Source organism: Rhinopithecus bieti, unplaced genomic scaffold (assembly GCF_001698545.2).
Source record: "Rhinopithecus bieti isolate Rb0 unplaced genomic scaffold, ASM169854v2 scaffold_63316, whole genome shotgun sequence".
Lineage (NCBI taxonomy): Eukaryota > Metazoa > Chordata > Mammalia > Primates > Cercopithecidae > Rhinopithecus > Rhinopithecus bieti.
The window spans coordinates 787,865-809,172 of record NW_016824497.1 but is presented as its reverse complement, the minus strand read 5'-3'; the positions used below and the strand labels follow the sequence as shown (position 1 = coordinate 809,172).

Sequence of the window (21,308 nt, the reverse complement as noted above, 5' to 3'; positions counted from 1 at the left end):
GCACAACGTGCAGGTTTGATACATATGTATACATGTGCCATGTTGGTTTGCTACACCCATCAACTCATCATTTACATTAGGTATTTCTCCTAATGCTATCCCTCCCCTAAACCCCCAACCCCCGACAGGCCCTGGTGTGTGATGTTCCCTGTCCTGTGTCCAAGTGTTCTCATTGTTCAATTCCCACCTATGAGTGAGAACATGTGTTTGGTTTTCTGTTCTTGCGATAGTTTGCTGAGAATGATGGTTTCCAGCTTCATCCATGTCCCTGCAAAGGACATGAACTCATCCTTTTTGATGGCTGCATAGTATTCCATGGTGTGTATGTGCCACATTTTCTTAATCCAGTCTGTCACTGATCGGCATTTGGGTTGGTTCCAAGTCTTTGCTATTGTGAATAGTGCCGCAATAAACATATTTGTGCATGTGTCTTTATAGCAGCATGATTTATAAGCCTTTGGTTATATACCCAGTAATGGAATTGCTGGGTCAAATGGTATTTCTAGTTCTAGCTCCTTGAGGAATCACCACACTGTCTTCCACAATGGTTGAACTAATTTACACTCCCACCAACAGTGTAAAAGCGTTCCTATTTCTCCATATCCTCTCCAGCATCTGTTGTTTCCTGACATTTTAATGATCACCATTCTAATTGGAGGAAAATGCTACCTCTTTTCTATACTCAAAACCAGTTAGCTTTTACAATAAAATTTAAAAGTTATTCCATATGATTACTGAGAAAACTTGCTTAGAATCCCTTGAGTTCAAGGGAAATGCCACTCAGATATCTATCATATCTGTGCAAAAAGGTTAACAGAATATATTTGTCACAAGAAGCGCCTAAGAGTAATACTTACACAGCCTCCAGCAAGGACTTCTGCTGGAAGTGGAACAGAGCCATCTCTTCTGGTAAATTTGTCCCGAACAAAATCATTAACCTAATTAGAAAGACAACATCAGTTAACCAAAATTCCCAACCGTTTCTCTTCTGGCACACTGTTGCTTTTCCAAGTCAGCAAAATATTTGTCTTATGATAAAATTAAAAATGATCAAATGCTTACATGTAAAGTTAAAGTTTTACAAATTCTGTGATAGTGTGCCAGTGTTGGCAGCATCAATTCTAGTTTTGTTTTGGAGATAGGGTCTCAAGCTGTTGCTCAGGCTGGAGTGCAGTGGCATGATCATAGCTCACTACAGCCTCAAATTCCTGGACTCAAGCAATCCTCCCATACCAGCCTCCTGCCATGCGTCACCACACTTGGCTAATTTTCAATTTTTGTTGCTGTTGTTGTTTTGGTACCGCTGAATTATTACTATGCTTATGCTGGTTTGGAACTCCTGGTCTCAAGTGATCCTCCCACCACCCAAAATGCTGGGATTATCGGCATGAGCTACCATGCCGAGCCTTGACTTCAGTTTTTTGGCTTAATGGTAATCTAAACAAATGACATAAATTCAGTTAGAGAGAAACTTACAGTCAGTTTAATGGCCTTTTCTGGAGCAACCCCTATAAGCTGTGGTATCAGACCTAGGTAAAGGGACAGAATTATCAGCAATATAGATGTACCAGACATGAAAACACAAGCCCAACAACAAGGAGTTTCCCCCGTATTATTTACCCGTCAAACATTTTAGAGTTTTCATTAAAATGGGAAAAAGATCACCCTGAAAACTCTGTATACATATGCAATCATTATTCACAAATGCAGTATAATGTCATGTTTTCTTGAGGCTATAAATCCTCTTCTTAAGCATGCTGACTTTAAAGCCTGGTTATCCAACACTTCCCAAAAAGTCCATGAGGAAGAAACAGAGCCACGGGTCTTCTCTATTCTGGGAACACTGCCAGTAACAATGTAACCAAATTCCCTCCCTTGTTATAACCAAAAACATATAAACATACACAGACACTGTACACTTGGAAAAGCTCTGAAAAGCATGCTGTTAAGCATACCCAGATTTTGCCACAAACTATACTACCTACATAATGGCATACAGTGGCTTGGTTATTACAGAATACTAACTCCTATAATCTCTTCAGAGAAACACAGCATTCAATATTCATTTATTTAAAAGGAAGCCAAAACTGCAAAGAAAAATGCAGTTTTAAGTATTGTTTAATGAATATCTCCTATAAGCAAAAGCATATGCCTGTTGTATTCTTATTTACTAATATATGTCAAGCTTAAGACATTTTAAAAGAATCCCCTCAAAACAAAGGAAATCATAATCCTTAGAAAGTTACATTTCCCAGGCTGGTTGTAAACTGGAAAAGAAAAAAATAAACAACATCTGTTGGGCTCAGCTTTCTAAAGCACACAGCTTATCCGAATTGTTAGCATACTTTTCCATACATTTTAAAAGATGCTAACAATAAACATTTTATATTCTTTAAATCATCCAGCCAAAGCGGAGTTATATATGTGTTTGCCTGCTTGCTGACTGCTGATCTGCAGCCTGCTTTGAGGATACTGCTGAGTGATTTTCCATAAGCTGAGAGCCAGCAAGTAATCATACATATTGGCTACTGTCAGTCAGACTGAATTATCAATGATACACACAAATCCACACACACTTTTCATGGGTAGCAGACTGATTTAAAAGAACAAATCAGCAGATGGCAGTCTTAACTTTCTAACCCTCGTGATTATCAGACTCAATTACTTTTAATCTAACTCCCAAACAACCATGTCAGCATGCATATTTGTTTTACAACTCGCCTCAATAAGGCTCATGGAATTTAATAAAGTACCGATTTGTGTCATTTTATCATTGTTGCCTGCAAAGAAATTTAGCTAATCTGTCAACAATTTTGTCAATCATCTGACAGAATAATGGACCAGTTCCAAGCAATATATGACAATCTCAATAATCATAGTGCTCACATACAGGACTCCTACAATCTTCTCCCTAATACAAAAGTCTCTCATTTAAAGAACTGCTTTTTTGAGCTTACATCCTGAATAAAACCAACAATCCCCTCCCCTACTTGCTATATTGCATCCATTTAATTAACATGACATCCCTCTCAAATGAAATCTTCTGTAAGCACCTATTCATTGAGAAGGCTAAACTGTGCAGTAAATATCTAGGTTCCTTTTAATAGGGGACATTTTCTTTGCAATTTAAAAGTATACCAAAGAGGAGAAACATCATTACTCAACAAAGAAACACTGGAGATATCAAGGAAAAAAACAACCTTAATGCCACTTAACCTTGATTCCCCATTAAATAAAATATGGATATACAGGGTTTAATCAGTTAAAACAAGCATTCACACAGAAAGATCTGCATTCTGGATATTGTACCCCTTTCCACAGGGTACATGCTGTACAGGTGGAATTCAAAGAGTCTACAGTTCTGAATATTTGAGGAAAACTCATCACATTCATTCTCAAGAGCAGGGTACTTGAGCCTAGTTTGATTTCAGAATGACTCTCTCCTCTTATTCTATACATAATGCTAAATATGGACATCCTTGTGACCCTCTACTTCAATTATGAGTTTATCGGAGTTATATTTTTTGATTGAATACCTGTATATAATGCTAACCAGAGGTGCTTTTTTTTCTCCTGTCCATGAGCCCAAAGCTTTGTTCGGGCCCAGTCTTTCTTAGGAAGATTTCTAAGCCAAATAGTTCAACAGAGCTCAGAATAGGCTAGGGATTAATGAGCTTGTGTGTGCAAACAAACAAGTACAGTAAATTACATAAATGGCCTGGACTTGAGCATGTAGAGAGCATTTTCAAAGAATCCCAAGTGGCGCCCAAAGAGATTAAAAAATTAATCTCCTTCCCAAAGGAAACCCTATATTCTAATGTGAAAACACATACATGAAAGTCATTCTCTCTCCAAAGAGACAAGTTCCTACAAAGACAACTGGGGGTGGGGAGAATTCTGCATGGGGCTGCTACCTCTGTTGCCAACTGCACTGTGCTCAGTCTAGAATGGCTGCTAACATTCCCTGCAAAAGAAAATCTCTGTTTTGACTGTACACCTCTGAGATAAGTAGGGGAAAGGAGCAAGAATTAGACTTGGAACCAAAGGGTTTTCCCTTTTTTTTTTTTTTTTTAAACCTTCAGATGACTCATTGGAAAAAATTTATAAATGTTCCCTGAAAGAGACAAAAACATTTGATATTTCTTTCAGGTGAAACAAATACATGGAGGGTAAACTCATCTTTGAGTGGTAGCCTGGCTTCTTTTTCACAGAAAAGAGATGTATTTCTTCTCTTTAATTGTTTGAGAAAAGCAGCTCTATATTTCTTAGCTATCATCCTTGTATTCCACCTGCAGATATGTGCCTTGGTTTGTAGAAGCGTGGTGACATAGACCCATGTTGGGACAAACACATAATTTGGATACCAAGAAATATAAATAGCAAGAAGAAGAAATGAAGACCTTGTTTGCAGATTAATACTGCTAATCACCAGAAAGAATGTAAAAAGGTAAATGAGCAAAGAGAAAATAAAAAGAGAGAAACAGACCTAGTCTGGTTAGGCATACTACATATTGGCTTCCATAATTAGTGAGTTAAAATCTGCTGCTGGTGAGATCAAATCACTAACTTCAGCAGCTGGGATTTGCTTACTCACCCCGGTAGAGTCCAAAGAAGCCCTCATAGCGCAAGACTTTCTTAAAACAGTCAAAGCTGTTTTTGTACATCAGCTCCCCAACAACAGAGCCAGAGCCACGCTGGTTTTGCATTCGGGTCTTCACCAGATCTATAGGATACACTGCAGTGGCTCCCACAGCTACAAACAGAACAATTTTTAGGCTTAAAAAAGAACACAATTAAATGGAGAGTCCATAAGGATGACAAATCTTATCTTAAAGGATGAAAAAATAGAACACAATATGTATTCTCACAAAAGAGACTTTATGTTAGTATTTTTCTTTCCCTCACACACACCTTAGGGATAGCAGGCTATAGCAACCACTGAAATCCATAAATACAGCTGCTACAGAGAACAACTGTCAAGAATGCTCTTTGATATCTTAGGTTCATAAATTACAGAGTGGATTATTGAGTCACTTCCCAAATTAGATAGTTAACACTCAGTTTTCTATAATAACAACATTAAACTATTATATAAAACATTTACTTATATTTTCCATTAAATGCCTAAATATTATGCCAGTTACTTCTTAAAATGACTATATCCGTACACTAGATGGCTACAATTTTAAAATTTAGTTTAATAAAGCATCTCGGTAAATTAATCATAGTTACAACCATAATATTGGAGACACATTTCAACATTATCCTATCCCTATGTATAGAATTTGGTTTGAAAGAAAATACGGCTGTTCTTTAGAATTTCTCAGGGACTGAAAAATTTATTTACATGAACGAGAGTATTACACACTTCGACTGCTGAAAGCCGAAACCTGGTTTGTAACTTCTAAAACTGAGAGTGAAAAGAAAAAAAAAAGTATTTTGAGTTCAGGCTTATCTTAAAAAATCGTAAGCATTTTAATCACACCTGCTAGTTTCTTCTCAACAAAGCAACTTCAGATTGTACACATTTTCTATGTAGAGTATTTAAGCAAAAACAGTCTCTCAAATTTTGACTGTGAACAGGGAGGGAAGGGAAGTTCATTTTTGCAAATAAACATCAAGTCCAGATATTGTCAAACAAGTGATAAGGGAAAGGAAAACATATAAGCAGAAAAGCACAAGTGAATCACTTTGAGAGGCTGTTTTATTTCATGAGGTTCTGGGATTCATATCCCAAATCTCAGTTTCTTTTTTATTTTTTATTTTTTAGTTTTATTGTAGGTATAGAGTATATATGAACGTTTGTTACATAGATAAACACATGTCATGGGCGTTTGTTGTACATATTTCATCACCCAGGTATTAATCTCAGTATCCAATAGCTATTTTTTCTGCTCCCCTCCTTCCTGCCACCTTCCCCAGCAAGTAGATCCCAGCGTCTGTTTCCTTCTTTGTGTTCGTAAGTTCCTATTTAGTTCCTACTTATAAGCGAGAACATGCGGTATTTGGTTTTCCGTTCCTGCGTATGATAAGGATAATAGCAAATCTCAATTTCTTAACCTGCCCCATAAACACAGTCTCATTTTCCATTTTTTTATGCCAGTATGATTAAGGTGAGTGCAGCACTGTATCCCAGACTTTCACATCATTACAGAGGTTTTGTCCTGAAGACAGACTGGAGCCAGATGGTCCACAGTCATTGCTATTACAAGTCCCCTGATCATAGGTAAAAATAAAGAACACTTCAGAAAGCCCTGAAGTCATGACCCATGGGAACAATGAACTACACCTTTGCTGATCTGCCACAGTCTAGTGAGATAATATTACGTTAACACAAGCCTCAAACAGCACACAGACATGTCACTCACCTCCAGCAACTGAGCCCAGAGTGAATCTGTAAGCAGACTCGGCAATCTGGAGCCAGATAGGCCTACCTAATCCAGGAGACTGCTGCAGAGAAGAAGAAAGCAAGTAAAAAAAAAATCTTGAAAGAGCACACAGTAAGTGAAAAAAACTACAATTTGACTATTTTAAGACAAGAAAAAACAAAACCTAAAAGTGATATTGGTAATGCAGTAGTATATTTTCCAAAAGAAGAAAATAGGATATTCATGCAGCCAAAAACGAAAGCAATGTATTTAAAAATAGATAACTCTATCATCAGCATTTAAAAGCCATATTAAGCCAAATACACAGTAGCTTCCCCCTTATCGCAATTTTTTTTTTTTTTTTTTTGAGACAGAATTTCGCTCTGCCGCCCAGGCTGGAGTGCAGTGGCCAGATCTCAGCTCACTGCAAACTCCGCCTCCCGGGTTTACGCCATTCTCCTGCCTCAGCCTCCGGAGTAGCTGGGACTACAGGCGCCCGCCACCTTGCCCGGCTAGTTTTTTGTATTTTTTTAGTAGAGACGGGGTTTCACCGTGTTAGCCAGTATGGTCTCGATCTCCTGACCTCGTGATCCGCCCGCCTCGGCCTCCCAAAGTGCTGGGATTACAGGCTTGAGCCACCGCGCCCGGCCCCTTACCCCAATTTTTACAAGCCTATTAATGCCTCATTTATCTGCTACTGTTGGGGGAATACACTATCAGTTTACAGAAGTGAATCTTTCAGGTAAACAAGCATTTCAGTTATAAATTTTTTTTCCTTCTTTGACTTAAAATTTAAAAAGCTTTCTAAAGTGTATAAAAATTAACTTGATTCTTAAATCAGAGAATATTGATCATAATCTGTCATCTCTAATGACTACTGTCATAGTTCTAACATAAAATCTGTAATAATAATGAGAAAAATTCCACTAGATGTTATTTCACAGGTATCCCATAGCATAAAGAAAGGATCTAAGATAACTTGTCTATACTAGTGTGTCAGTCTTGTTCTTTAATATTTTCATTATGAAAAGACCTTCTATACTATGTAAACAGTATGAAATGACAGAATAAACTAAATAAAAAGTTAACATACTTGCCAATGTCTTAATTATATATACAAAATCTAATATACATTAATTATATATAAGATGTATTTTAAAGTATATACAAAAATAGAAATTATAAAAGAATGAGATAAATGTTTCTAAGTAATTTTATATTTCACGTATTAATTAATGCAAAATATTCTTTTTTTTTTTTTTTGGAGACAGAGTTTCACTCTGATGCCCAGGCTGGAATGTAGTGGCACAAACACGGCTCACTGCAGCCTCAAATTCCCAGGTTCAGGCCATCCCACTGCCTCAGCCTCTGAAGTAGCTAGAACTACAGGTGCATGTCACCATGCCCAGCTAATTTTTAAATTTTTTGTAGAGATGGGGTCTGTCTATGTTGCCCAGGCTGGTCTCAAACTCTTGAGCTCAAGCAATCCTCCCACCTCAACCTCCCAAAGTGCTGGGATTATAGGCATGAGCCACCTCACCTGGCACAAAAATATTCCTGATATTGCTTTCCAATACCAAAATCCATGGATGCTCATGTCCCTGATCTAAAATGTGTAGTATTTTCATATAACCTATGCACATCCTCTGGTATACTTCAAATCATCTCTACATTACTTCTAATACTTAATATAAGGTAAATAAGATGTAAATAATTGTTATGCTGTGTTTTTAAATTTTGTATTTTTTATTGTTGTAGTGTTATTTTTTATTGTTTGTTTTTTCCCAAATATTTTCCATCCACAGTTGGTTGAATCCAAGGACATGGCACTCAAGCAGATAGAGGGCCCACTATATTGAATATGCTTCAGTATAATTAACTGAATATGCTTCAATGAGTTTCTAAAATATTGATTAACCAGTTAATTCTGATACTTTGTTTCAAAGACAACAGTTGAAAACATAAACACAATCTGTCCTTTCAAGGCAGTGATGATATTTAATCTCATATACTTTGAAGGAATTCAAGTTATGGCATTGCTATGGATTCAATGCTTGTGACTCCCCAAAATTCATGTGTTGAGACCCTACTGCCCAGTGTGATAGTATGTGAAGGTGGCAACTTTGGGTAGTAATTAGGTCATGAAAATGGAGCCCTCATGATAGGATTAGTGCCATTATAAGAAAAGACACAAGAAAGATGACCTCCCTCTATCTCTCCCTCATATAACAAGGATATAACAAGGATATAACAAGGATATAACAAGAAGCCTGCTGTCTACAGACTAGGAACAGGGCCCTTACCAGTAAATGAATCAGCCAGCACCTTGATCTTGTACTTTCTAGCCTCTAGAACTATGAGAAAGAAATGTTTGTTATCTAAACCACCTATGGTAATTTGTAATAGGAGCCCAAACAAAGATAGGCATTTTAGCTTACATTTTAAAATCTATATAGCTATTATGCTACCTACTAAACACATTGGCATATGTTTTTAACTTCTTTAAAAATGTACTGGGCCGGTGCAGTGGCTCATACCTGTAATCTCAGCATTTTGGGAGGCTGAGGTGGGCGGATCACTTGAGGTCAGGAGTTCAAGACCAGCCTGGCCAACATGGTGAAACTCTATCTCTACTAAAAATGCAAAAATTAGTCAGGTGTAGTGGCAGGTGCCTATAATCCCAGCTACTTGGGAGGCTGAAGTGGGAGCATCACTTGGACCTGGAGGTGGAGGGTGCTGTGAGCTGAGATCACATCACTGCACTCCAGCCTGGGTGACAGAGCAAGACTCCGCCTCAAAAAAAAAAAAATGTATATAGAACGTTATTGCCCCCACTTAAGAGTTTCTCAATCACAAAACTGGATGAAAATAAATCTCATTATCATAGATTATGAATTATTTTCAATCATGTATCCTTTCAAAATATGTTGAATTAAAACTCATAGAATAAAAAGCCTATGATCCTAAATAAGCATCAAGTAACCACTAATTCCCTTATTCATATAAAAGGTTTCTCCTGTATTCAACCACATGTATTTTTCTTTATACTTTCTTCCTTTAAAGAACGTTTATAAGCCCTACAAAATCCTATGAAAACTGAAGGACTATACTGTGTTTTAATTCTTTGCTAAAAACATTTCTAACTATAAATACCCAAATGCCTTTTGACAGAAATGTCACCTTTGCCCTTATTAAATAACATTTAAAAGAAAATATACAGTATATGGTCAGCAACATTTTTTTTAAGGCTTAGTTATCACTTATGACTTGCTTGTATTCAGGTATGTAAATTAATGTAATTAATGCTATGGATTTCACTTCATGAATATTCATAAATGAAATGCTATCGCTGTCATCCCTATTAATGACTGTGTACTGAATTTTTAGCATTTAGGCTGAAGGAAAACACTCAGCACTAAGAAGATTGCCTGCCGTGAACAAATGTGCCAAAGGAAAAGACGCTCTTTCCCTTAAGGTTATGATTATGATCATAAAGTTTGATATTTAACAAGGTTAATTAAGTGTTTTTCAAAACAAGAGTTGAGAATCTTAAATGATTTTTAACCTACTCCCTAAGCATATGTGTGTGATAGGAAATAAGTTGAGACCTCATTTAAAGAGATGTTCTCTTCATTTTTTTGTTATAGGTATCTCATTTGGTAAGTGAGAATTAGGTCTAGTGAGGTTGCTCACACCAGTAATCCCAGCACTTTGGGAGGCTGAGGCAGGCAGATCACTTGAGCCCAAGAGTTCAAGACCAGCCTGGGCAATATGGTAAAACTCCATCTCTCCAAAAAATACAAAAATGGCTAGGCATGGTAGTACATGCCTGTGGTCCCAGCTACTGAAGAGGCTGAAGTGGAAGGATCACTTACGTCTGGGAGGTTGAGGCTGCAGTGAGCAGTGATGATGCATTAGATAAGGCAAGATTATGTCAGTTAACAAGTCAAACCACACTGCCAACTCAATAGGGAGAACTACCTCTTTCAAATGACACACTATTAATGGGTAGAATAAAAGGGAAAAATAGCTAAAGTTTTATCTCGAGCACTGGAAGGGGGGAAAAGGCTAGATTCTATAAAACAAAATGTATGACTGGAATGGCAAAATAAGGCTAGGGAAAACAAAACAAAATTTTCCCGTCTGCAAATTACATCTATGACTTCAATAGTCTGGAATTTGAATTCAATATTCTTGGCCTTACAAAGTAAGATTAAAACCTAAAGCCATGACAGTTAGGAGAAGGAGATGAGGTCCTCTATATATATATATATATTTATTTTTTTTTCCTGAATGCTAAACAATACATACTTTTCTCTCAGTAAAAGGGAGTTAAGTTGTGTTAAAGACTACAGTAAGTCTTCAAATCTAATAATTTAAATGAGTTAAATGACTAATAAATAATAGCTAGTACATAAACCTAATTTTCTTTTTGAGAACAGACTTCCTTTTGTGGTAAAATATCACAGGTGAAAGAGGTAAAATGTTCCAAAAAAAGGAATTCCTAAATGGACTGTAATGTCTTCCTGTATGTGCTCATGAATCCAAAAGAAGGGCCACAGAAATGCAAATTACACAAAGAAAACAAAGTCCTATGTCTAAGGAATGCTATACACAAAATAAAGATTAAAATAATTATAATATGCAGCCATAAAAAAGAATGAGATCCTGTCTTTTGCAGTGACATGGATGGAGCTGGAGGCCATTATCCTTAGCAAACTAACACAGGAACAGAAAACCAAATACCGTTATGTTCTCACTTACAAGTGGGAGCTAAGTGATAAGAGCTTATTATGAACACAAAGAAGGAAACAACAGACACTGGAGTCTACTTGAGAGAGGAGTAGGGGAGAAAGGAGAGGAGCAGAAAAGATAACTATTGGGTATTGGGCTTAATACCTGGGTGACGAAATAATATGTACAAAAAATCCCATGACACGTTTACCTATGTAACAAACCTTCACATGTACCCCCAAACTTAAAAGTTAAAATAATAATTCTTAATAATTCTAATAATGTTTTGACAGAACACAATCCAGCTTATATTCCATAGTTCTTTTAGTGAGTGGCCTATAGCTTTAATATAATTTCCCATAGAAACAAAACTTTTTTAAAGAAAGTACATATATACCCAAGCAGGTCCGTCACAGATCATTTATCCCATACAGTTGAAAAAGTAATTATGTAATATACAGTAAAGAAAAAGAGAGGGTTTTCCCATTTTCACATAGGGCCAAAATTGGTCTATAACCTGGTTTTAATATCCAAACTATTAACATGCTTCAAAAATATACATCGTCTTCTTTCTGCAATCCATTTTCTCTTTTATCTCACTTCCCTCAAATCAAAATTTCCATTTCTCTCACTGTAGGTCATCTTAATAGCACAACATATTTATCCATTCTACTGATGGTATTTAGATTGTTCCAATATTTTTGCAATTGCAAATAATGCTGCTATAAACATTCTTTTTTTTTTTTTTTTTTTTTTTTTTTGAGACACAGTCTCTCTCTGTTGCCCACGCTAAAGTGCAGTGGCACATTCCTGGCTCACTGCAACCTCTACCTCCTGGGTTCAAGCAATTCTCATCCCTCAGCCTCCCAAGAAGCTGGGACTATAGGTGCACACCACCATGCCTGGCTAAATTTTTTGTATTTTTTGTAGAGATGGGGATTCATCATGTTAGCCAGGCTGGTCTCAAACTCCTGACCTCAAGTGATCCACCCACCTCAGCTTCCCAAAGTGCTGGGATTACAGGTGTGAGCCACCATGTCCGGCCTAAACTTTCTTGTACATATCTCTTAACACACTTGTGTAAACATTTTTGTTAGGGACGACTCCTAGGAGAGGAACCGACAGGTCACGGGGTATGTGTTTCTTCAACTGCAGTGGTACTGACAAATAGTTTCCAAAGTTGTGATGCTAGCAATTTCCATTCCTTCACCTCTTGAACAACACTTGCCATTGTCAGAGTATAATTTTGATTAATCTGGATAGTACAAAATAGCATCCCATTGTAGTTTTAGTGTGTGTTTTCTTGTACTAATGGTATTAAACTTTTCTATTATTTTTCCATACCATTTGGATATCCTCTTTTGAGAGGTTTCTCTTCAGGCATTTTGCCAATTTTTCTATTGCATTGCCTGCCTTTTGCTTATAAATTTGCAGAAGTTTATTATACTATATATTCTGGATACAGATCCTCTATTATTTAAATGTATTGCAAATATCTCTGCCTATTGTGTAACTTGTCTTTTCACACTCTTAGTGGTATATTTTGATAAAAGTTCTTAAATCTAATGAAGTTTAACTTATGAATCTTTTTCTTTATGACTGGTGTTCTGTACTATTTACAAAATCTCTGCTTATCTCTAGATCATAAATAGAATCTCTCGTGTTATCCTCTTTAATCTTTCACATTTAGGAACAGGAAAAGACTTTTGTGTATGGTATGGGGTAGTGATTTTTTTTCCTTGTTGAATATCCACCATTAACTAAAAATTTTTAAAAATAGGCCTGGTAGAATTTCAACCAGCATCAAAAAATTAAAATATAAAACATTTCAGGCACTTAAAAAAATACAAAGATACATTAATACTTTTTCCTCACTTCTCATCCCCTTTTACCTAATGGAAGTAGATGAGAGTAGATTAAGCGATTGTGTCACATATATGTTTCAGCCGATCTTGGAGTTTGCTTATATAGGCTTCTCATATTTGATAATAGTAATAAGCACAATAGTAGCAGTTAACATTTGTTGCATGCTTACCAGGTGTTAGGCTTAATGTAAGTGTATTATTACTCGTGTAATTCTCATAATAATCCTGTAAAGATGAATACTGTTATCCTTATTTATTTATTTACTTATTTATTTATTTGAGACAGGGTCTTGCTCTGTCACTCAGGCTGGAGTGCAGTAGTATGATCACAGCTGTCTGCAGCCTCAAACTCCTGCGCTCAAGCTATCCTCCCACCTCTGCCTCCCAAATAGCTGAGACTATAGGTGCTACCATGTACCTGGCTTATTCTACCATGCCTGGCTAATTTTTTGTATGTTTTTGTAGAGACAGAGTTTCATCATATTGCCCAGGCTGGTCTCAAACTACTGGGCTCAAAACAATCTGCCCACTTTGGCCTCCCAAAGTGCTGGGATTATAGGCACAAGCCACTGTGCCTGGAGTACTGTCCCTATTTAATAAAGGAGGAAACAGAATGAGAGGATGTTACATAATCAGTGGCCAACCTCTTAACTACTGTCTCCCTCATAACTTCTATTTCTGGACTCACAGATTCTCCATCATAAAGAAGTGTTTTCATAACACCTTTCATAAGGTGAGATAACAAAACATATATCCTTCTTCCTATTTTATATTTAGGTTTCTAATAGATTCATATAAGAGAATACTCTGCATAATATATGTAAGTAATTATGTACTACTAATTTGGCAATATAGGAAAAATCACAAGAGAATCATCAAGATATCTTCTGGAAGTAACATGGGAATAGCTATGGTTAGCATTACTGTAATTCTGTGAACTAAAGAATGTTAAAAACTGAGTCACTAGGATTGTAGTCTATATGGCTGCCTTAGAATGCCTCATAAACCTGAAATATGTTAACTGAGAATGTTTTTTCAAGGCTGAAAATTGAAGAAAGTTTATTCCATTACTTTGGTTGCTATAAGAACTTAAGCATATTTTCATATTATTCTACTTGAGTCCAGCCTGAATTCCTTACAAAATTTTAAATGTTACAAAGGAAAAAGGAGGATAAATTCAGAATTCTGAAAATAAAATCCATTGATACATACCATTTTACAGAATGCAGGAGCTTGAAGCCTTCTCAGAAATACATGAAGATACTCACTTTACTAAAGGGAAAACTGAGGCCCAAATAAACTTGTATCAGATCTCAAGGACAGTAAAGGTCAGATTTCACAATGGCCATTAGTGGACATTAATCTGAATCCTTAACCTTCACAAATCTGTTTCTATAAAACTTTAATAATTATTTATTATTTTGGTTGAGTTCTATTTTCTCAGATTTTGTTCCTATAATAATGTACAGGAAAATATATACTTAAGATCTTAATTTTTATTTCTCTGTACCTAAGCCTCAGTAGAAAGACTATCTTCTATGTGAGAGGAAACATTAAACATTTTAGCTGAGCGCAGTGGCTCATGCACACTGTAATCCCAGCACTTTGGGAGGCCAAGGCCAGTGGATTAATGTAAGCTTAGGAGTTTGAGACCAGTCTGGGAAACATGGCTAAACCCTGTCTCTACTGAAAAAAAATTAGCTGAGCATGGTGGTGTATGCCTATAGTCCCAGCTATTCAGGAGGGTGAGGTGGGAGGATCACCTGAGCCAGGGAGGTCAGGGCTGCAGTGAACAGTGATTGTGCCACTGCACTCCAGCCTGGGTGACAGAGTGAGACTCTGTCTCCACCAAAAAAAAAAAAAAAGAAAAAGTGTCCTGAGACTCTGAGGTTCTTCCTTTGGGGACAATGTAAGAATACCTAAGACCTCTACCAGCTCTCTAGATATTCTAGATCCCTGTACCATCTCACCGGTTAAGGAAAGTCAGAGAAAGCACTCCCCATCACTCTGGATACCAATCAGAGACCCAGGGAAGAAGAAAATGGTGGTTTTTATCACTGCCCACTTCCTAAATATCTGACAAGACCCTTGAGGCCAACCACCCCAGCATAAAAGCATCAGCACCGCCACTGAAGACAGGCAAATCATCTTGAATCTGTCTTAAAAAGAATTCACAGCAGTAGCAAAATTACATCACTTTCCTAAGGATGAAGAAATGTGAAGGACACAGACTCAGGATGCCAAAGATTGCAAAACAAGCTTCAGACACGGCCTCTAGGAAAATTGCTAGGGGCAAGACAGGTGGGCAGAAAAACTGAGGAGGAGGAAATGAGTTGAGACTTTCAAATTCAGTTTACAATGTTTTTAACAAGCTAAATGAAATATTTCCCAATTACAAATATTAAGGACACCTTCAGGGAGAGTTATGTCAATAGACACATGTAACACTGCAAAATATCTTCTTTTGAAATGCAATTTTTCAAAATTCAAGAGCAAATTTTCACAAATGTATATACTACAAAAAATAAAATTAAATTCAGTAAGAGCTCTTTAAATATTTCAATGTCTTTTTTAATTTTATTAAAATTTTCACCTTTTCTTTCCTTTTATTAATGTTGTAATTTTATAAATGTTATTTTTTAAAAATCATCTGAATGAAATAATCCATCTATTTTTTAAAGGTCCCTGAAGATGAGACCTCATAATGGAAATAAACTTTTTTCTTTTTTTTTTTTTTTAAGACAGGGTCTCACTCTGTTGCCCAGGCTGGAGTGCAGTAGCACAATCATGGCTCACTGCAACCTCAACTTCCTGGGCTCAGGTGATTCTCCCCCTCAGTCTCCGAAGTAGCTAGGACTACAAGCACACGCCATCACACCTGGCTAATTTTTTGCTTTTTTTTTTTTTTTTTGGTAGAGATGGGGTTGTGCCATGTTGCCCAGGCTGATCTGGAACTTCTGGGCTCAAGCAATCTGCCCACCTCAGCCTCCCAAATTGCTGGCATTACGGGCATAAGCCACTGGGCCCGGCCTGGAAATAAACTTGGATGGCAGCAAGTAAATGAGTTTTTCTGATACTAAAGAAGCTAAATTGCAATGAGTTACAATACATTTTAATCTGTAGGAAGCTTTATTACACATCAAGTAAACAAAGTATTAACATAAAACGTAGATATAATGGTTTCTTTTCCATTTTCAATTTGCTTCAACCTGACTACAAAATGTTTTTGTTCCTTATGTAAAGTAGAACTGGAAATTCTAATTAGTTTCACAGGCAGAATCACCATTCCATGGAGCTCAAGTAGAAAAAAGGTTTCCTACCAAGTCTTCCCAAAGTGAACTACACTTAAACATATCTTGATGCTTCATTAACACATTTGGTGAAGGTGAACAATAACAGCAAACCAACCCTGGCTACTCACCAATGTGGCAGTAATGAAGAAAAAGCAGACATAGCCTCTTTCTATAGCATGCACATTTAGTAGCGCGCCCTCTCTCTCTCTGTCTTTCTCTCTGTATCCTGTCTTCTTTATCCATGCCCTCCCCACGTTGCCTACCCTAGTATGGCATCACACTCTCCTAGAGAATTATGAGGAACGCAGGTTCCATGTCTATTAGAGCAGGAAAGTACCAGGAGGACAATGACTGGCCCTCCTAACCCTTACCCACACACAAAAGCAATGTGATCATCTGCTACTACTGAAACTTCGTAAGTGCTATGGAAGTAGAGGTTTCAACTTAAAACAAGATTTGTTAAAAACTGTTCCATTGCACTCTTCAAGGTAATTTCATGGAATTTCTTTTTCTTACCAAGATAGTACTTGTAATCAGAAATGGGACTGTATTAATTTTATAGGACTCAGAAGCTACTGTTTTAATCATTCTTAACATTTATAAAAAACAAAACTAATATTTATCAAAAATGTAATAACAGACAAGATTTTCTTTCCGGTTTCACTACTTTTTTTTTTTCCCAGGTTGTAATCTGTAAGGTATAATCCCAGTGAATCATTTATTTCATTTGAGGGAAGTTTTTTTATTTTAGAAACCCTATAAATGCCAGTTTAATGATACAAAGTAAACCTAACAATAATCTTCAAATGTGACGAGGCAAATGAAAAGAATGCTAATTCTAAGGGGAAGGGGGTCAAACCGATGTATGTTTGAACTCTTATTTTCCTTATCTGAACAAAACAAAAAACAAAACACAAACATAAATCTAGTTATCTCATAAAAATATTCTATAGGCTGGGCGTGGTGACTAATGCCTGTAATCCCAACACTTTGGGAGGCCGAGGTGGATGGATACCTGAGGTCACGAATTTGAGACCAGCCTGCCCAACATGGCAAAACCTTGTCTCTACTAAAAATACAAAAATTAGCCAGTTGTGGTAGCGCACGCCTGTAATCCCAGTTACTCAGGAGGCTGAGGCAGGAGAATCTCTTAAACCCAGAAGGCAGCGGTTGCAGTGAGCCGAGATCACACCATTGCACTCCAGCCTGGGCAACAGAGCCAGACTCCATCTAAAAAATATATACACATATACATTCTATAAAAGTGGGGGTAACAGTAGTTCTATAAAGGTAATCTTTAAGCTAAGTAAAGTCTTTCTCTGGAAAGTAATTTTTAATTTTTACAGCATTCAGAAGCTGTCAGCTCCTACTCAGGCTACTAGTTCAGCATTTTTTAAGGTGATCATATTTATGAGACTACTCATACCTGTCTCTGAAGTTCTGCCAGGTTGTAAGGTAAGGCCCCCTCAGCCAATGGGGCTATTCTCTCAATATCTGCCAAAGTCAAGCGCCTTCAGGAAAAATATAGGAAAGAATTGTTAGACACTGACAAACTGCTCATGCCAAAATCATCTTTTCTCCAAAAAAAAAAACAAAAACAAAAAACTCCGAACTATAGTTTAAAATCATTACTTCCCTATTTACACAAATCATTTTAGTGACCAAAAAACCTTTTAACTCTGTTTTCATCAACAAAACCCAAAAGACTCCAGAGAAATAATGTGGAGTGCATGAATTTAGTAAGACTCCAGTGATAGACATTAAAATCAAATAATTATTGCCAGAAGCAAAATATAGAGATTGACTGTCCGTACCCACTAAATGTGTCCCCTAAGGATATCTATTTAAAGCACAGGTGCGAAGTATCTGGGAAGGATACATATAAATCTGATAAATACTGGTTGCCTCCAAGGAAAGGAACAAGGGTAGGAGGGAGACTTCTTTTTTTTTTTCAACGATATGTTCTTTCCAAGCCTTTGAGTTTTGACCCATTTTTAGGCAGGAGAATAGGGTCTGGAGACAGGGAGCCTTCACTTCAGCCTCATGGGCCAACTCTTCATTTGCGTAGGATAACTTCAGCCTCTGATTGGTTGCAGGCTAAACCTTCACTTCAGCCTCCAATTGATCACAGGCTGAGCCTTCACTTCAGCCTCCGATTGGTTGTGGGTCAAGTCTTCATTTATATAGGGTGTAACCAATAGGAAACTTCTAACGGGTACTTAAACCCCAGATGATTTGCAACTAGGGCTCTTGAGCTGCTTGCTCAAGCCTGCTCCTGATATGTGGAGTATACTTTTGCTTCAATAAAGCTATGCTTTTGTCTTCTATTACTTTGTGTGTTTTGTCCAATTCTTTGTTCAACATGCCAAGAAACTGGACAACTTATAGTCAAGACCCTCCACTGGTAACATACCTTGGCAAGTCAGCCAGGAGGTAAGCCCAAATTTGGGGATTTATTTCTCTTTTCCTTTTCCCTTTTTCTTTTCGGACACAGGCCGGAGCTATCTCCATGCAGGGCTCCCTCCACTCCACAGAGGGGAACCTTTTCCGCTGTCTTTCCCTTTTCCAACACAGGATTCTCCAAGACAGCATGTAAGCATGAAGGCAACAGCAGGTGTCTGGCCAGGGCCACTCTCCCGGGAGACTGAAAGGTATCCATGTGGAAGCACCTGACCACCACTGCCTGGTTTGGGTGAGGGACCTGAGTCCTTTTCTTTTTTTCAGTCTTTCAGAGGCTGTTTCCTAGTAGATCCTTGGTAATTGAGGGCAACTAGCCAGGGCCACTCTCTGGTGTTACCTGAAGGCCAAGAAGTGAATGGAGATAGCTGCCCTGCCCAGAATGGATAAGTACTCTTTTCTGTCTTTCTTGGTTACAGTCCCTAATCCCTACATATGACGAAATTGACAGTGGCAGCTCTTCTAGAACAAACTCACACATGTTTCAGTCAACTTAAGCCCTCTTTCCTTATGCCAAATTCTCCTAAAGAGGTAGCTTGTAATGGCAAAAGATATCTCTTAGGCATTCTGACTTTCCCTTCAACTTGCTGAGGACTTTTGGGACCCACAATCTTTAGAATACATTCTACATCTAGTTTCTTTTGTCATCACCATATTACTTTTATAGAATGACCTGCCCTTATATGGGGTCCACTGTCACGATGGTGGATTTTTAAACATTTCCTCTCTTGTTGAGGGCCTGAGTGGAATAGCCAACCCTATTATTTCATTTTTCATGCTCCAAATCTACCTTTCCCCGCTGAGACTACCTGTAATCCACACAACAAAAGAAATCCATCCAACCTCTAGTTCCTATTATTAAAGTTCATGGCTATCACTCCAGTGGAACAGGAAACAATGGCCTTATCAAATTAAAAGGATGCTAGAAGTCAAGGCCTTCATGAGGGGACAAAAGGAAAGCTCACAGTGGGTCATCAGTGGTGGAGAAAACCTTCCCAAAGTGGTACCAGCACCCACCTAAGGTCAGACTAAGATGGGGCCCTAAAGGGGGATACCCCTGAGGACCCCAATCAAGGCCCAGAGATTTTGCAGGGGGATGCCCCGGTAAAATTTGAGTCACCAAATAAACTAGGTTCTCTTCTTTCTTCCAGACCACTATGGGCAACTCTCCATCCATTCCTTCTGATTCCCCACTTGGCTGCATTCTCAACCACTGGAATCAATTTGACCCTGACAATCTAAGGAGAAAAAACCTGATTTTTTTTTTTTTTTTTCACTGTAATACTGTATGGCCCCAAAATTAGCTGGACAGCCGGGAATAATGGGAAGTCTTAATTACAACACCATCCTGCAATTAGACCTATTTTGCAAAAGGCAGTGTAAATGGTCAGAAATCCTACACGTGCAGGCCTTTATGGCCATATGTCAAAACCCAACAATCTGCAAAACTACCAGAACCTACCCACAAAAGGAAGGTTCTAAGGCAGAACCGGATATTGTGGATGACCTCCTTTATGCAAGGGCCACCTGTCTCTTGGGGCAATGGCAACCACTCCCATATAACCCTTGCCAAGTGTTTCTGAAGCTCAAATCCAAGAGCTAAAGCCAAGGGCCCTGCTAAGTCCCCCTCACATTCAGAGGGGAACACCCTATTCAACTACCTCTATAGCCCTGCTATCCCTTAGGGAAGCAGCAGGAGCCGAGGGGCTGGTCCGAGTGTCAGTCCCCTTCTCCACAAATGACATACAACAATGTAAAGAAAAAGCTAGGAAGTTTTTCAGAGAACCCCAGAAAACTTGCAGATAGATTCCAAGCTTTGACCTTAGCCTTTCATCTCTCATAGAGAGATGTTCAATTTCTTCTAGCAACTTGTTGCACCCCCTTGGAAAAGGAATGAATCTTTGAGGCCACTTGCCAAGATTTACTTGCCCAAAACCCTCAGGGTTATCGCCCAAACCCAGACACAGTCCCCGCTACTGATCCTAACTGGGACTATAACACCCCCATGGGAATGAACAACCAGGCCAAATTTCATAAGGCTCTCCTTGGAGGAATGAAAAAGGGAATAACTAAGGCAGTAAATTATGATAAAGTAAGGGAGGTCGCACAAGGCAAGGAGGAAAATCTAGCCGTGTTTTATGGCAGGCTGGAGGAAGCCTTTAGAAAATATACCAATCTGGACCCTTCCTCTCCTGAAGGCAGTGTTGAGCCCTCTTTTGTTCCTAGTATTACCACCTTAAGTGTGAACTCTCTTGTTAGTGATTACTCCATTTAGAAGTTTGTACTTTTGGCCGGGCGCGGTGGCTCACGCCTGTAATCCCAGCCCTTTGGGAGGCCGAGGCAGGCGGATCACAAGGTCAGGAGATCGAGACCACGGTGAAATCCCGTCTCTACTAAAAATACAAAAAATTAGCCGGGCACGGTGGTGGGCGCCTATACTCCCAGCTACTCAGGAGGCTGAGGCAGGAGAATGGCATGAACCCAGGAGGCGGAGCTTGCAGTGAGCCGAGATTGAGCCACTGCACTCCAGCTTGGGGCACAGAGCGAGACTCCGTCTCAAAAAAAAAAAAAAAAAAAAAGAAATTTGTACT

General features: G+C 38.2%; 1 protein-coding gene across 3 annotated transcripts in view; it reads right to left on the bottom strand.

Moving 5' to 3' along the window:
* Positions 1 to 21,308, bottom strand: part of SLC25A12 (solute carrier family 25 member 12) — a 113,194-nt gene that overhangs the window by 25,001 nt on the left and 66,885 nt on the right. For 2 of the 3 annotated variants that reach the window (XM_017862361.1, XM_017862359.1), the window contains 5 exons: positions 17,687 to 17,771; positions 6,369 to 6,450; positions 4,595 to 4,753; positions 1,477 to 1,529; positions 858 to 938 (listed from right to left, as the gene is read on the bottom strand). In XM_017862361.1, coding sequence (XP_017717850.1) covers positions 858 to 938; positions 1,477 to 1,529; positions 4,595 to 4,753; positions 6,369 to 6,450; positions 17,687 to 17,771 — 460 coding nt within the window. The remainder of the gene's footprint in view (positions 1 to 857; positions 939 to 1,476; positions 1,530 to 4,594; positions 4,754 to 6,368; positions 6,451 to 17,686; positions 17,772 to 21,308) is intronic. The other variant, XM_017862360.1, reaches the window with a different exon arrangement.